At 35.4% G+C, this 16,839-nt stretch overlaps 1 protein-coding gene across 2 annotated transcripts in view; it reads left to right on the top strand.

Annotated features, from left to right (window-relative positions):
• The window catches only part of CNTN3 (contactin 3), a 358,137-nt gene that overhangs the window by 124,796 nt on the left and 216,502 nt on the right, over window positions 1-16,839 (top strand). For both annotated transcript variants that reach the window (XM_526232.7, XM_054680802.2), the window contains one exon: window positions 3,129-3,304. In XM_526232.7, coding sequence (XP_526232.2) covers window positions 3,129-3,304 — 176 coding nt within the window. The remainder of the gene's footprint in view (window positions 1-3,128; window positions 3,305-16,839) is intronic.

The following is a 16,839-nucleotide window of genomic DNA, read 5'->3' as shown; positions in this document are numbered from 1 at the left end:
TGGTCATGCAGTGGGTGTCAGGTGAGTCCAACTGATAAACCAATGAGCAGTTGGTACCAAATCCCATTTCTTTTCATTATGCTGTTGGTTGAAAGGCATGACTAAGGCCTGGGGATTAGGCAGAGGGGTGGGGGTGGGAACAGTAACTAGGAAACTAGGGGGAAAAAAATCTAAAAAATGTGAGCTTCATGAAGTCAGGGACCTTTTACCACAACTTCAGAACATAGAAAATTGCCCAGTATAGACATTTCATAAATGTTTTTTTTACTGATTGAGAAGAAGGGAGGGAGGGAGGAAGGGAGGAAGGGAAGGAAGAAAAGAAAGAAGGGAGGCAGGGAGGAAGGGAAGGGGAGGAGGGAGGGAAGGGCTTTCTAATCGGTTGTTGAATATGAAATAGGCTAAATTAAAAGTGAGCAGTTCTTTTCTGCTTGTGTCTACTGTAGGCAGTCCATGGTTACTTGTTGGGGATGGTCTAGATCAGTTCTTCTCAAACTTGAATATGCATATTAGTCACTGGGAAATCTTAAGATGTAGATTCTGACTCAGTAGATATGGTTTAGGGCCATAGATTCTGCGTCTCCAACAGACTTTCATGGGGTGATAATGCTGGCCTGCAGACCATATTGTGTTTCAGAGTATTCACAAAGAGTGTGAATGGATACTTTTTCTTTATTTTACTTGCTTTTCTGAATTTCTGTAGTTCTAGGACTTGGGATGGAATAAGATGAAAGAAGGTTTATGAGTGCTCCCAGTTCAAATTCAAACCTTAAGGGTAGACTTAAAATCAAAATGAGACATAGTGACACAAATGTTCATGAGATATGGACTTGATTTGGGAAGGATAATAAGAGAGTTTACTTTGCAAATAAACCAAACAAAAACCAACAGCAGAAATCTGCCATAAATGAAAAAGATGTTACAGATTTTTCTTTCTAATTTTGTTCCAGTTCAAAAGAGAAGAGTTGGAATGGAACCTCCAGTTTATTCTCTTAATTTCATTTGGGTCTTCTTATTAAAAATGTTGCTTTAAGACCTGAGGAGGTCATATGTGAAGGAAAACAGAAAAAGTGAGAAAGCCTTGATTTTTAAAATTAGCAAATGATAAAATAATACTTTGAGCAGTACAGATTAAACTTATAAACTCACCCATTTTCTTTACTACTCAGTCATTAAAACTTCATTATGCATTATTTCAGATATAGAAAATGATACAGACATACAATAGGGCGTAATGATAAACATCCATATAATTACTTCTTAATTTAAGAACTAAAACCAAAAAAGCTAAATTTCCTACTCTCTCTCCATGAGAGCTTTAAAATACCTTAAAGTTGAAGTTTATGGCCGAGTGCAGTGGCTCACGCCTGTAATCCCAGCACTTTGGGAGGCCGAGGCAGGCGGATCACGAGGTCAGGAGATCGAAACCATCCTGGCTAACACGGTGAAACCCTGTCTCTACTGAAAATACAAAAAAATTAGCCAGGCGTGGTGTTGGGCGCCTGTAGTCCCAGCTACTCTGGAGGCTGAGGCAGGAGAATGGCGTGAGCTCAGGAGGCAGAGCTTGCAGTGAGCTGAGATCGCACCACTACACTCCAGCCTGGGAGACAGAGGGAGACTCTGTCTCAAAAAAAAAAAAAGTTGAGGTTTATAATTTTCATACCTTTTAAAATACACTTAGTACATAATTAATAATTATGTAATATTGATGTATTACACTATATAATTATACAGTATAATTATATATAAATATATAAAATAATTATAATGTATAATGATTATATATTTTAATGTATTATACATTATAATGTAGTAAGTGTATTTTAAAAGATCTGAAAATTATAAACCTCAACTGTGTTTTAAAACTTCACATAAATGGTATCTGACTGAATTTTTTAATTTACCTTTTTATGCACCATTGCTTGAGTCATCCATGTTTATAAAAGTGGCCCATTTTCACAGTTGTGTAATATTCCATTTAACTTTATGCACTTCTATTTGAGATGATGTTCACATTTCATCTCTTTATATGTTTTCTCAAAATATGTGCAGGTTAAATATTGTATATATTAAAGCAACAATTTTTAGATGGCCCATAACATCATTGAAGAACTCTGAGCTGGAATTCAAGTAGGTGCCACTCCTGATCCCACCAATTAATAGTTTTGGGGACAGTTGTCAACTCACATGGTTGCTTTATTAAAATCATTATCTATAAAATGGGCATTATATTTTTCATTTTTGGCAAATTATTATAAAAATAATTGATATGACCATTGTTATAATATGCTACAATTTACAGAACTGATGGCAGCGTAATTTTATTATAAAAATTGGGTCATCTAGGAGCTGGGTGCCGTGTTTTTTACGGTAATGTGTTCTTGAGATTGTGGGATATGAATGAGTATTTAAAGGTGAAGTACTGTGATATGTCAAGCATACTTACTGTTTAAAAACTTTCAGCTTAAAAACTCTTATTTAAAAACCAGCTTCTCTCTTCATTTATCTTTAGGCTTCTCATTGATAAATATGGCTCTGGGGTTAGTGCCTTTACTTTTTCCGACCCCCTAGGTAGTGTTTATGGTCATTTACCACAGTGTACCATTTTGTAAATAGCACTGTAATGGCTTAAAAAAGTGGAGAATGCCTCGGGGACAGGTATTTACCCAGACAAATTGAAATGGATAGTTGAGCACTTACCCAATTAATTTATTAAATGTGCTCAGTCAATCTGGATAAATCAAAGAAATGTGCTGTTTTCTTCCTTCATTGTCAGCAGGAGCTTGGCCTAAAGTATCTGAGATAATTATCTCAACTTTCTACTTCATCTTTGCCTATACAGACCTAGCCTAATTTTTCCCCAGTGAACAAATGAAATCATTCCCACCTCCTAAGAAACCTTTAAAAACTTTAACTGCTAGATGCTACTCTGTTATACTTTCTACTGTGCTTTAACTTTTCGTTTCTGATAAATACTTGGGCATATTTGATCTTCAGTTATGTAACACTTGAATAATATATGTATCACTTTTTACTTTTGAGGGATAATGTTTAAAGTAGATTTTATAATGGAGAGCCTTCTTTTAAGTTAAAAATACTAAGGGGGGGGAACCTTGATATTTGTTTTACAGATGGCAGCTGAATGGAAGTGATATTGATATGAGTATGGAACATCGTTATAAGTTGAATGGAGGAAATCTTGTGGTTATTAATCCCAACAGAAATTGGGATACAGGAACTTACCAGTGTTTTGCAACAAATTCACTTGGAACGATTGTCAGCAGAGAAGCCAAACTTCAGTTTGCCTGTAAGTTTATGTTCACATGTCTAGCAAATCCAACATTAGAAAATATGTAACTTAATTTGTGTAGTCGTTTTGGATTTCAGAAATAATACATGGGTTTTATTAATTCAGTAAATAGACTGAGAAAGCAATTCAGTATGATTTTTGGACATTTTATAGTGTTCAAATCAGAGCTTTAAATGTGTGTATGTGTGTCTGTATGTGTGTATGCAGGTGTGCATGTGTGCATGTAGGGGGGGTGTGTGTGTGTGTGCTCTATTTTAGTATTTCACAAGGATTCTGTTTAGGGAACAGAAAAGAATGCAGTTGAGGATATTTTTATTGAGCAGCTACTATGTGCATTTTACTGTGGAAAAAATGCGAAAGAATTGTCAGAGATGGTCCTTGCTTTTGAAGAACTTTTAGAAAATTCCATCTGACAAGCCTGAAAATATTAAGGAAGAAAGACTGTCAGAACAAGAAGAAATTACCATATGTGGTGACATGTTGTTGACTCCTCTAGGGTCTTATCACAGATGACCTCACAAATTACCCTCAGCACAGCTCCCACTGACGTCTGGGCTCTGGGAGCCATTTTGTACCATGTTATTTGGACCTAGGTGGGCACATAGCCCAACCTGAGAAAGTCACATGCTTTCTCTAGGAAATTTGGACTTGGACCCAGAGGCTCAATTTATTTTTTATCTTTGCTTATTTTCTCTTTTTTTGTTTCTTTTTATTAGTCTCTCTTTATTTTAGTTGTGTATTTTGTACATAATGCATATCATGATTACCTTGGTTCTGAGATTTCTTGTAGTTATTCACACCTCAATAATTCTGAAATTGCAATGCATGTGTTCTTATAATGAGGTAGTATTCTTTCTGTTTTCCCCATAAACTTTTTATTAAATTAATGATAGGTCATTTAATGTCTAGCCTATTCTTTTGCTTTCTATTTTAACAATGGCAAGGGTTGGCTTTGCTTGTGCCATTATATTCTGTGTGTTCTGTTTTTCATATTTATTTTGTTCTTTCCTTTGTTTTCTCTTTATTTTTTTCTGTAGGCAAAATATTTTTTACTTGTATCTTCTCTGCATATTTTGAAAGCTATATGTGATGTTTATATTATACAACTAGTTACCCTTAAGTTTACTAAAGTACTTTGTATATATTTCTCTAATAGACAGAATTTAAGTTTATTTTTTCAGAGTTTCTCCATTTTAAACAAAGAGTTTGGTTTCCTTTTTCCTCTTGCGCTATATTTTGCAGGTTTAGTGCAATTTCCATGGTTGATTTAAATTATGTTATTTTAATGTATATAGGAATATATATATGTTTGGATATGTATAAATATATATGTAATAGTCTTCTCATAGATAATTGTGTATGTGCATATAGTTGTTAACTAGAATTTTGCCAAAATCTATGATGTATCCATGTTTTACCTGGCATTAGTGCCAACTACTAGACCTCTTCTTATTTTTATATTCTTGTTTCTTAAAATTTCTCAATAAATTTTAAAATATTTGTAACATTTACTATGTTACATTAAAAATTCAAGTATGTTTCATGCTTTCTCATTTTAAGGAATGTCATCATATTCCTTTGAAAGTGAGGACATCATTTGGTTGATAATAAATGTTGAGTCTTGGAGCTGTTTAACAGAGAATTCCGAGTGTTTTGCTCTGTTGTCTTCTGGAACTAGTGCTGCTGAGGAGAGGAAGGTGGCCAGGCTAATTTCTGGTTTTGGGGAGTTCACCACCACCCCTTGTATTTTGGGGTTCTCTTGGTTGTATATTGGAGGATTATTTTTTCTTCATCTTTCTAGTTTAAAACATATAGATTTCCAGCATATAGCTAAGTTTAGGTTATTTTAATTTACTTTGCTTAGAACTTGAAAAATTCTTTTTTTGTACTTATACATTTTGTATACAGTTCAGGAGAGTTTCCTTTTATGTATTTTAGTTTTATGTTCAATTTATATTTTCAAATGGCATGATCATCTATATTGGATTTCTTTTTTTGTGTCCCATTCTTTGAAATTCTTTTCATCTCAGCCTGTTCTTTCCTATGACTTCCTGTTCCTGATTCATATTTTTGTATTCTTTTTGTATTCTTTTGAAGATACAGTCTTCTGAAATGCTATTTATGATCTTAGAGGCAGGGTTTCCTCCACCGCTTCCATTTGGTGTTTCTATTTTTATGCTTAAGTATGTTCAATAGGTTCTAAAACAAATCTTGTCTAAACTCAGTCTTTGTCTACAAGATGGTGTTGGTGGACTACCCAGGCCCTGCAGTCTTTGCCCTGTGAAGAGTGGCAGATGAGCAATTCGCAGCCTAATTCCTTGTTTCTAGGAGTCATTCCTCTTATAAGTGATACATACATTCCTCTAGTGATGTTTTTCTACTATGGATTCTTAATTTCATACCTGATAACATATGAAGAAATATAATAAACTTACAGGTATTTCCTCAGTCAGCCCCTCCTGAAAAGTATGACTTGTAAGAGAAAAAAAGAATACGACATGTATGAGAAAATACCTCTAAAATTATCTTTCACCTCTTGCAGTCTGCCCCTAGTTCTTGTCCAGCACTTTATATGGGCAGAGTGGGGTGAAGTTGTTGAATGAGGGATGGGATTTTAATCTATTTAGGAGCTAACAAGCTAGTCTTACTGTTTCATGGAGGCTGGAAGAAGACATGAGGCTCCCAGGTCAGTGACTAAGGACTTTATTATTCTTAGAACATAAAGCATCATGAGGTTCAGCATGTTTGATTGAGTTCCCCTTAACTCCAAGTCCCACAGAGAAATGCAAAAAGGTTAGGGTAGATACTGCACCCATCTATGGGAAACACTGGGCTTAGATAATCCATCTCTTTTACAGCAAACAGTAAGCAAGCCTGGTCCTTGTCCCAGAGGGAGACATTACCTTATCCCCCCAGGTTGCTCTCTGCAAACACATCCCTGAGATGAGGGCATGGCAATGAGCAGTTAGACCATTCATTCCTTCTTGGCACACCCAGCAAAAACTTGCAAGAGAGCCCAGAGCACATGGAAGATTGCCTCTCCCAACAGAAATTATTCATTTTCTTTGTTTGGTACTGTCCTTGAGTTTCTGAGTTGGGGTGCACCATATGAGGATACATAAGGTGAGTGAAGTACATACTATTTTCCTACCTTTATTATAATTCTCCCTTTCATAAAGCAAACCTAAGATGTAACATTGAATACCTTAGGTTTCCCCCAGTCTGTCCCCCCTGCTTTACAAGTTTTATTTATTCCCTATATATTGACATTTGATTGCTTAGCTGTGTTGCTGTACAGTGAAATTATATTTTTTGTTTTGTTCTGCATTTTTGGTGTTTTTCTAAGTGTTTTATTTGGAAGTTACAAGAAGCAATATTGGGTATTCTTCACCTGACACCACATTGGACTGGAAAGATAAAAAATGTTGTTTAATATTCATGTGGTTGGGACATAGATTTCTGATAAAAAACCAAAGAAGATGAGAAAAGAAGTAGAAGATAATTACTATATGAGTAATTCCAAATTATTAGCTACAGTACAGCATTGCTTTAACTTCATAGCCTTGAAGAAAAAGTTATACGCTAACTGAAAGAAGGGATTAGAATGGAGACCCTTGTATTAGTAGGATGCTCATGACTTCAGAGGAATCTTAACTGTCTTTGCTGCAGGCAAATGGATGTTCAAGTGCTGTCATTGAAAAATGTTCTCTCTAATTGTTCAATTTAGCTGTGTCTCTTCTCTTGACTATGTTGTATATTTATATGATTAGCCATAACTTCTTTGTTTCTCTCAGCTATGGAGAAAGTACTTCTGTGTCCTTCATGGGTAAATGAGTAAATGAAAATATGGTTGATGCTCCACTTTTAACACTAGTGAAAAACTAAAGAGATTGTATCTTAATGTTCGAGTGGCTTGAAAATAGTGGTTGTGATAAAATGAAAGTGAAAAGGCCATACATCTGATATGTTTACCCTGGATTTTATAGATTCCCTTTATCATCACATATTTATCAGCTAGTTTAGTTTTTATAATGAATGATTTATTATTTTAAATTCCCTTCTTAGTTTTACTGGGATAGTGATGCCGTCTTTCTTTAATATGTTAATATGGTGAACATTTACTAGTATTAGGTGACCTTCTATTCCTGGGTTAGTTTCAAGTTGGAGTTTATGCAGTTTTAAAAAATACTTGGATGTTAGCTGTTTGCTAATATTTTCTGTAGTACTTTTGCCTATTTATCCTTTTCTGGCTATCCTTTTTTGGCTTTACTTTCAAAGTTATTTTCACCTCTAAAAGTGACCTGGAGATTATTCCTTATTTTTTCTATTCACTAGAAAATGTCGAGAAATATTGGAATTATCATTTCCTTGAAAAAAGTGTATAACTTAGGCTTGGAGTTTTCTTTGAGGAAATGTTTTACCTACTCATTGAATGTATTGAGTATTATTTCTTTGTGATAAGTTGTATTTTTTCCAGGAATTTTATCCATTTCATTTATGTTTTCTAATATACTAGTAAAAAATGTTTCAAAAGTTTTAAAATTATTTTTCTCATTTCTGCTTTATCTAGACATATATTTAATTTTCTCTTATAAATATTATCTTGGTACACTTTTAAAATATAATTTGTTAGAATTTGATGTTATTATTCCTCACTTTCAAATTTCTACACTCTGTTTCATTCATTTTTCTCTTATCTTTATTGTTCTTCCAAAGTTGTTGTATTTTTTATAGTTCTTTTCAAATTACTTAACTTGTATGGTTAACTTATTCTTTACTATACTTTATTCTCTTCTGATATAAATTTGTATGGTTTTAAATTTCCCTGAAAGTACAGTTTTAGCTGTATTCAAAGAATTAGACATGTAGTGAATTTGTTCTGTTTCAGTTCAGTAAATGTTATAATTTCATTATGATTTTCTTTGATTTGTGAGTTATCAGACGTGACATGTATTTTAAATTTCCAAACATGTGGAGTTTTACTAGTCATCTTTTGATACTGATTTCTAACCTAGTATCCCATTGACCAGAGAATGGACTGTAAGATATTAATTCTTGGAAATTGTTGATATTTTTCCTGTGGCCCAACATATGATTAGTTTTTTTTAATAAATGATTCATATGTCCTTAAAAAATGGATATTCTCTAAATACTGGGTATGGTGTTCTCCATATGTTCATTGGGTTAAATTTGTTAATTATGTTGCTCAAATCACCTATATCATTACTGATGCCTAATCTATCATTTTTCTCTCACATTGATGGTGGCTTTTTTAGTTTCTCCTGGTATTTCTATTTAAACTGTATGTATTTAGTCAATTATTTGTGTCTAAAAATTTAGAGTGACTGTATTTTTTTGTCAACAAGTGGTGACACTATCTTCAATAGAGCATTTTGCCTTCTAGTTTATATGGTAATATATTAATATTGTTATATTAATACGGTCTGATTTTTATGTTCTTTTTTTCTTTCTTCCTTTCACGTGGATTGGTTGAACTACTTTCTCCCTGAAAAGCATTGGATGTTATACATCCTACTTATTTTCTTATAGTAACTTCCCTAGAAATTTTAGTATCTATGTTTAACAAAATCTAAAGTTAATCAATATCTCCAACAATGAGGATTATAATGTTTTAAATAGTATAGCCCACCTAGAGAACCCTATACTATTTTTGCTGAATTTTTAACCCTGTGAATTAGACATTAGTGCTAATGTTTCATTTATCTTCTAGTTTTTCTTCTATATCAGAAATAATGTGAGCATGTACAAACATCTATATTTTTTTATTTTTAAGGAAAACATCAAGCTTTTGTCCATATTTTCTCTATTTTTCCTTTTTAGAAGAAACTGCTTTCAACATTTTCACTGTCTCTTTTGGTATTTATCTAAATTTGTGTGAATAACTTGCCTATATTGCCACTTACTGATTTTTTTTTTCAGTTTTAAGTATTACTGTTGACTGTTAACTATGCCAGCTGATGCTACAACACTCTCCTACCACCACCTTACCACCACAGCAATATGATGTTGCATTATTATGAGGCTTACAAAATCCATAAATTTTAAGCCATAATTCTTACAAAATACATAAAGAAAAAAAGTCAAATGCACACTGCATTTCACTGAACGTGCCACAACTGGATAGGGTCCCCAGTGATCACAAGACAGTTTCTCAAACCAGCCCACATCCAAAACTTCACAGAGGATACAAATTTTGGCCTGCCTGTGTTTGAAACTAGAATATGGGAAGAAGACTGTAGAGGACTGGAACCAGTTTCCAGTTGATTCATATTTGAATAAGCATCAGCTTAGGCCATGTTATTATAGGATTTTATTGGGCCATAATTTCAGCTAGGTCAATATTCAGTGTTTACATCACTATGACTTTGTAAAGGATATCCAGAGATGAGTTTTGCAGCAAACAATAATTCTGAATATTTTTCCTTTCATGCATGATTTTTCTTTTTCTAATAGTAGTCTTATTACATTATTTTACTTATTAATTTTCTATAGTCTTATACTTAAGTCAACCAAAATTTTGGCCAAATTTCTGGATGTCCTCTCAGGTATTGAGATGTAATCAGATATTCTGTTAGTTTTATCTTCTTGGAGAATTATATCCTAGAGCCATCAGAGTGCTCCAGTTGGATTGGTTTTCCTGTATATCAGGAACAAAATTGTCTTTCTGGGATCTCCCTTCACCATCACTCACTCTAATGATCCCCTACAAATCTCTGCTGTGTCCACCCCCCAACACCCACATTCCACATCTTCTTCTTTCTTGGTGTTCATTGTTTTAGGGTGTCATGTCCTCCATGTCCTAAAAAAGGATGCATCATATTTTTTATTGTTCTAGAACATGTGTTCTAAAAATTAGTATGCTGGCATACTCAATCTAGAGACTTGGCTTAACTTAGTATGAATAATATGTTACAAATCTTTTTCTTTCAGAATGTTGAAGATACTTCGCCTTGCTAACTAGCTTGCTGTGCTGTTGTGAAGTCTGATGACATTCTGATTTGTGGTATCTTGTATAGAGAGGCCTGTATTTCTCTAGGGAGGCTTCTAGGTATTCTCTTTGCCCCTAGTTTTCTATTATGGCAAAAAACACAGTTACTTTTGCACCAACCTAACCAAATTCCACAATGACTTGATTTGTTATGGGTCGAATTTTATTTCACATCTTGGTTACTCTGTGGGTCCTTGTAGTTTCAAAACATGAGTCCTTTAATTATGGGAGATTTTATGATTTCCTGTCTTTAGTTTTCTCTGTTTCCTATTTCACACATATTATTACTTGCATCTTGAACCACCTGGAATAGATTGTTTCTCTCAACCCTTCCTCCCTCCCCCAGACAGTCTCTTCAAATTTCCTTCTCTTTGACTTTTATCTCTATTCTTGATAGACTACTTTAGTCCTTTCTTTAAACACTTCTATTGAGTTTTTAATACCTATCATAATATTTTTTACAATTTAAGAGACTTTTATATTTGAAATTTCCTTTCTATAGCATATTCTAGTGTAATAGTTGTAATAGCTTCTCATATCCACATCAAGATATAAATGATGGTTAGTTGCTTTTATGTTTTCTTCCCTCATATGAACTGTTTTATCCAGGTTGTTTCATTTTAGTTTTGTGTTGGTTTGTTTCTCTCTTTCAAGTGGGAAACCTTTTTGCAGCTATCTGGTTATATTTGGTTGTTGGCACAAACTTAGGAGTGCGGAACTAAAAACCTAATGGAAACTTAGATGTGCCTGAGCAGAGTTTGTCTTCAGGAGGGTCGCTATAGTGTCGCTCATCTCACTGGGCTCACCTCATTATTACCTCTTTCTTTTTGAGAAAGTCAGATTCCCCAGAGGGGAAAGAAATCCAGTTTTCTTCCTTGAGGGCAGAAGCCTCCACTGGCTCCTGGGAGCTAAGTAGAAAAGAGGCCTTGGGGGATTGCAGAATCCAGTGTGCATACATGCATTTAATATACCTTACAAGACCCTCCACAAAACATCACCTGCAGTTCAGACAGCCTCTCCTTACCCTTTTTTGAGAATAAGCCTCTTCTCTTCTAGTGTGGGGGAGGACACTCACCTGGCTATGTGGACGGGACAGAGAACCTGGATTCCTAACCGCAGCTTCAAATTCTTACCTTCCCATTGTCATATTGCATTTCCTCTTCCAGATGTGCCTGCTACCCCCAGTCCTAAGCTGTTGAGGATTCTGCGCACACATCAATCACTTCCATGCTTGGCTCACTAAAAGCTTAAACGTCATCTTTCTCCATGATGCCAAACCATTTAATATCATCACACCTGTTTTCTAACATTTACATTTGTACTTTGTTCTTCTATTGTCCTGTCTTTGTGGGTTTATGCCTTTATAGACTATCTCTTACCTACTAGTAAGTCCTAGTTTGGGAATATTTCAAGACTAAGAGAGAAATGACTTCTGTGTTTCCCCTAGAGCCTTATTGTTATTTCACATAACTGATGTTTGTTTAGCTTTACTCCTGTGTTTACTGTTTCCCTTGCACCCATTCTTGCATCTGGAAGCATTTTCCTTCTTTGAGATCTGTGTTTTTTTAAATTTTTTTAATTTTTAATTGTTGTGCCTACATAGTAGGTGTATATATTCATGGGGTATATGAGACATTTTGATACAGACATACAATGTGTAATAATCACATCATGGAGAATGGGGTATTCCCCCACCCCAGCATTTATCCTTCGTGTTATAAACCATCCAATTACACTCTTTCAGTTATTTTAAAATGTGCAATTAGCACATCTTATTCTTTCTAACTCTTTTTATTTTACCCATTAACCATCTCCACCTCCCTAACCACCCCTAATCCCCCACTACCCTTCCCAGCCTCTAGTAACCATCCTTATTTAAGCCCATGAGTTTTTATTTTTAGATCCCACAAATAATATGCAGTGTTTGTCTTTCTGTGCCTGGCTTACTTCACTCAACATGATGACAGGATCTGTATCTTTTAGAAATCCTTTTACTGAGTCCCTCTTGCTGGTCAGTACTGTTTTATTTTTCATCTCTTTTCCTCTTTGGTCTTAAAGTGTGTTTATTTTGCCCTCATTTGCCAAAAAATAATTTTTTTAGTAAAGTATATTGCTCAAGGCACAGACACAGTAGCTTACTTTCTGGGTCTGAAGCTTATGTTCATCATTTAGCAGCCATGTGACTTTGGGCAGATTCTAAACCTCTAAGGTTCTTCTTCTGTACAGACAGGATAATAAAATTTATCTCAGTAGGTGTGTGGATTAAGTGAGCTAATATATGTCAAGCACCTGGAACACTGTCTAGCACATAATGCATGCGATTATCATTTTTATACAATTCTGGAGAGTAATTCTTGGGATGCATGTCTTACGGAAACTCTGGAAAATTCCCAGCCATATATATGTCTTCCACTTTTGCTTATCCCCCATGCCTATTCTTTACTCCTCCTGGTTTTCCTTTTGAGTGTATTTTGAATCTTCTCATTATCTATTCTATCTCTTTTTACCTCTCTTTCATATTTTCCATTCTGTATCTCTTTGTGTTCTTCCATGTTAACTGCTTAGCTCTAGCCTATACTATATTAATTCTTCCGTCATCTCTGCCTACCTTGTTATTAAGCTACCCTTTGAGGTTTTAATTTTAATGAATATGTTTTCCATGTCGAGACATTCTATCTGATTCTTTTTCATGTGTTTCTGTTCTTTATTCAGAGTATCATTATTTTCTGATTATTTGACCCCTCTCTCATTTTCCTTTGTTACTTTGTTTGTTTAACTCTAAAGTATTTAGGTATTCATTCATAGTGTTGTTTTGTTAGATCAGAATATTGCAAATGCTAACCTGCGATTTGTTGGTCTGCTGACTCTTGTTGTAGTGAATATTTTTGTCTTTTTAAATTTTTGATGCGAATTTGATCTTTAGCAGAGTTTCTACCTACCTGGACAAACATTTGATTCTTGTTAGCCTCTGTTTAAGTAGTGTCCTTACCTAGCAGCTGTTATTGCTGCTGCCAGGAACCTTAGGGCTATACCAAAGTGAGAACTGTCTTATGTTAGTATATTCGCTTGATGTAGCCCACCATAAATAGTCAATGTTCATTACTCATGGTAGTTATGTTCTATAAAGTCACTGCTAACACTGAATTAATGAATACTGAACTATTGCTCCTAAGGGAAATACAGGATTAGGTTCCTGTGTACCTCTCAACATTTTCCTCAATCAAATAATACCTCACCTTGTTTTGTGTGTGTTTCTCTTTAAAGACACCTTATATATTGTTGCTTCATTAACATTGAACTCATGACCAACCTCACTATAACTCATACCTGAATGAAGCTTAGCTAACACCTATATTTTCTCCGTAGGGCATGTCACAAACTTCTTTCACATAGAAACACTAGACTGCATTTCAGTACTATACCTGGGGGCCATTTTAAACAGCAAGATCACCAAACACAGTGCAAACATATGAAAAATGTGGCACAAAATGTATGGTGAAAAGGATATTTGTTTTTAATGAGAGCTGAAACAAGAAGGCAGAATGTCACTTTGGTCAGCTTCAGCTGGGAATGTGCATATGAGGAAACCCCACTGTTTCACCACTCTGCACGTACCTGTGAATGACCTTGAAAGTGCTGCGTATACTGATTTTGGGGTCACAAATAAATTTTAGTGAGTTGGTGCATTTTCAAGTATGAAATCCATGAAGAAGGAAAATTGACTGTATATTACATAAATATGAAACCCCAAACCATGTGAGGTATAGGCCCAGCAGATCGAATTTTTGGTTGAAATCATACTCATTTCCACCGTTCCTTCTATCTATATTACACCAACTTCAATGAGAAAGAGATGAACAAATTAATTTTCTAGTCCTTTCCCCATGAGTACAGCCTTGCAGCGATGCAGGATGTGTGCAAAACGTCTTATTTCTAAATGGCAATTCCCTAGCCTTAAGATCTCATCTCTTCTTTCCACATGGGCAACTGAACCTAAGCTACCAGGTTACCAAACTAATCCTGTCATCCTCCATGCCCTAATTACACTGTTCCAGCAACCATGGTGTAAACTGTAGAATTTATAAGTCTGCTTTGTGGCTTTCTATTTTTGCTTAGATATGCATTTGATTTAATTTTGTTGTATTTTAACCAACATTGCTATGCTATTTGTGGAACTAGAATTCTACGTTTTCTTGAACTCCCTTTTATTTTTTGTTCAGTTCTGTTGCTTAGGAAAATAATGTTAGTGAGTGAAGCAAGTTTTGTTTAAGCAATAAGGAGTATTAGGGTCTGGGATGGACCAGAGAAGGCACATGTATTAGTCTGTTCTCACATTGCTATAAAGAAATACCTGAGACTGGGTAATTTATAAGTAAAAAAGTTCTGATTGGCTTATGGTTCTGCAGGCTGTACAGGAAGTATGATGCTGGCATCTGCTTACATGGCTGGGCTTCTGGGGAGATCTCAGGATACTTAGAATCATGGCAGAAGGCGAAGAGGGAGCAGGCATGTCACATGGCCAGAGCAGGAGCAAGAGAACAGTGGGGAGGAACCACACACTTTTAAGATCTCTCAGCAAAACTCACTCACTATCTCAAGGACAATACCAAGAGGGATGGTCCTAAGCCATTTCTGAGAAACCACCCCCATGATCTAATCACCTCCCACCAGGCCCCACCTCCAACACTTGGCGTTGCATTTCAATATGAGATTTGGGGAAGGACATACATCCAAACTGTATCAGCTTGCTCTTTCTAAAGGGGACTCTCAGTTGGGCACGGTGGCTTATGCTGGTAGTCCCAGCTACTTGGGAGGCTGAGGGAGGAAAATCACTTGAACTTGGGAAATGGAGCTTGCAGTGAGCTGAGTTCGTACCACTGCACTCCAACCTGAGTGACAGAGCGAGACTTGCTGTCAAAAATAATAATAAAAGGGACTATCACTACTCAGCTCCCCATTTTGAGTCATTTTATTACTCCTAAATTTATATTTCCCAGCTTGACCTCTGCCCTGAACTCCAGTGTCCACATCTCTGGGTATCAGTAGACATCTCAAGCTTATGTTTTCAAACCATAATTTTGATTTTGCCCATAAACTTTCTCTTTTCTGATGTTCTCCACCTTGGTAAGAGGGCACATTTGTTGTGTTGTTCAGATCCAAACTGAGAGCCATGTTTCAGCTCTGTCTCTCTCGTATTCCACATCTATTTAGCAATACATCTGATTGCATTTATCTTCAAAATATACCCAGAATCTGGCCACTGCTCACTCTTCCCACCAGTACCACCTGTGAATGAGAGTTAGCTCACCTCTCACCTCCCCCGTGGCAATAGCTTCTGACATATCCTGTAACTATCACTCTTTCTAGTACTGCCCCACTGCTGTAATTTCCTCATCTCCATCCAACAACTAGAATGTTTCCTATAATTTCATGCTGAACATATCGATACCTCCCTGGACAAAACCTCCAATGGTTTCTCATAAAGACTAAGATAAATTTTACTCATTACCTTTGTTCCAAGGGCTCTGTCCTGGTTCCCATATGTGATCTCCTTCCTCTTCCCTGCACTTCTCTCACACTGATCTTGCCTTACTTTTAGGTGCTGTGAATGTTTTCACCCAGACCCTTCCCCCGGGTCTGTACAGTTTGCTCCATCATCAGGTCACTGCTTCAGTATCATTTCCTAAAAATTGCTTTCTACCCTCTGTATTTTCACCACAGTTTTGATTACCTGACATTTTACATCTTTTCTATTTGTTTATTTTTGTCTCTCTTAAAGATTAAAAGACTATGTTGTTCACTGGTACATTCCTACAAACTGGCAGTGTTCCTGGAATGTAGTAGATGCTCATTCAATATTTGTTCAATAAATGAAATGATGAATGAGCAAATGCAGGACCGTATTACCAAAGCTAATCTCTTTTCAAAATAAAGCAGAATCTGTTCTTTACTTGAATTGTCTTGACATTTTAAATGTTGGGGACTAAATTTAAATTTTATAAAAGCACTAAATAGGCCAATCCTGTAAGCATAAAACAAAACAAATCTGAGGGCCAGATATAGCCCATGGGTCACTGGTTAATGATCTCTGACCTAGAAGTTGAGAGCAGATATACTATGAAATTAAAAGGATTTTATTAGATTACGAAGGAGTCTACCCCCTCACATAACCAGATATATAAGATAGCATCTAATCAGTCTGGAATTGGTTTATTTTTGCCTTTTCTTTCCCTGTTTTTTTTTTTTCGCTTTTCTGTTTATTTTGCAATCTTTTTATAGAAAGCAGAAATTGACCACATTGCTCCTATCAGCAGAGGGTAGCACATTATTCACTTTTCTTAGATTATATTTTTTTAATTTTTTAATTATTATAGATTATAATATTTAGAAGCACATTTAGACATGGAAAGAGAAGTTTGAAGAAAGATTAAACAAATGCAAACAGTTTTAAGGATGAATCCCAGAGTGGCTGGCTATATCTGAAAATAAAAATTACCGACAATTAGCTAAAATGGTTGTGTTA

The sequence above is a fragment of the Pan troglodytes genome, chromosome 2 (assembly GCF_028858775.2).
Source record: "Pan troglodytes isolate AG18354 chromosome 2, NHGRI_mPanTro3-v2.0_pri, whole genome shotgun sequence".
NCBI classification, from domain to species: domain Eukaryota; kingdom Metazoa; phylum Chordata; class Mammalia; order Primates; family Hominidae; genus Pan; species Pan troglodytes.
The sequence above is the reverse complement of the archived record's forward strand: the minus strand, read 5'-3'. Positions and strand labels throughout refer to the sequence as shown.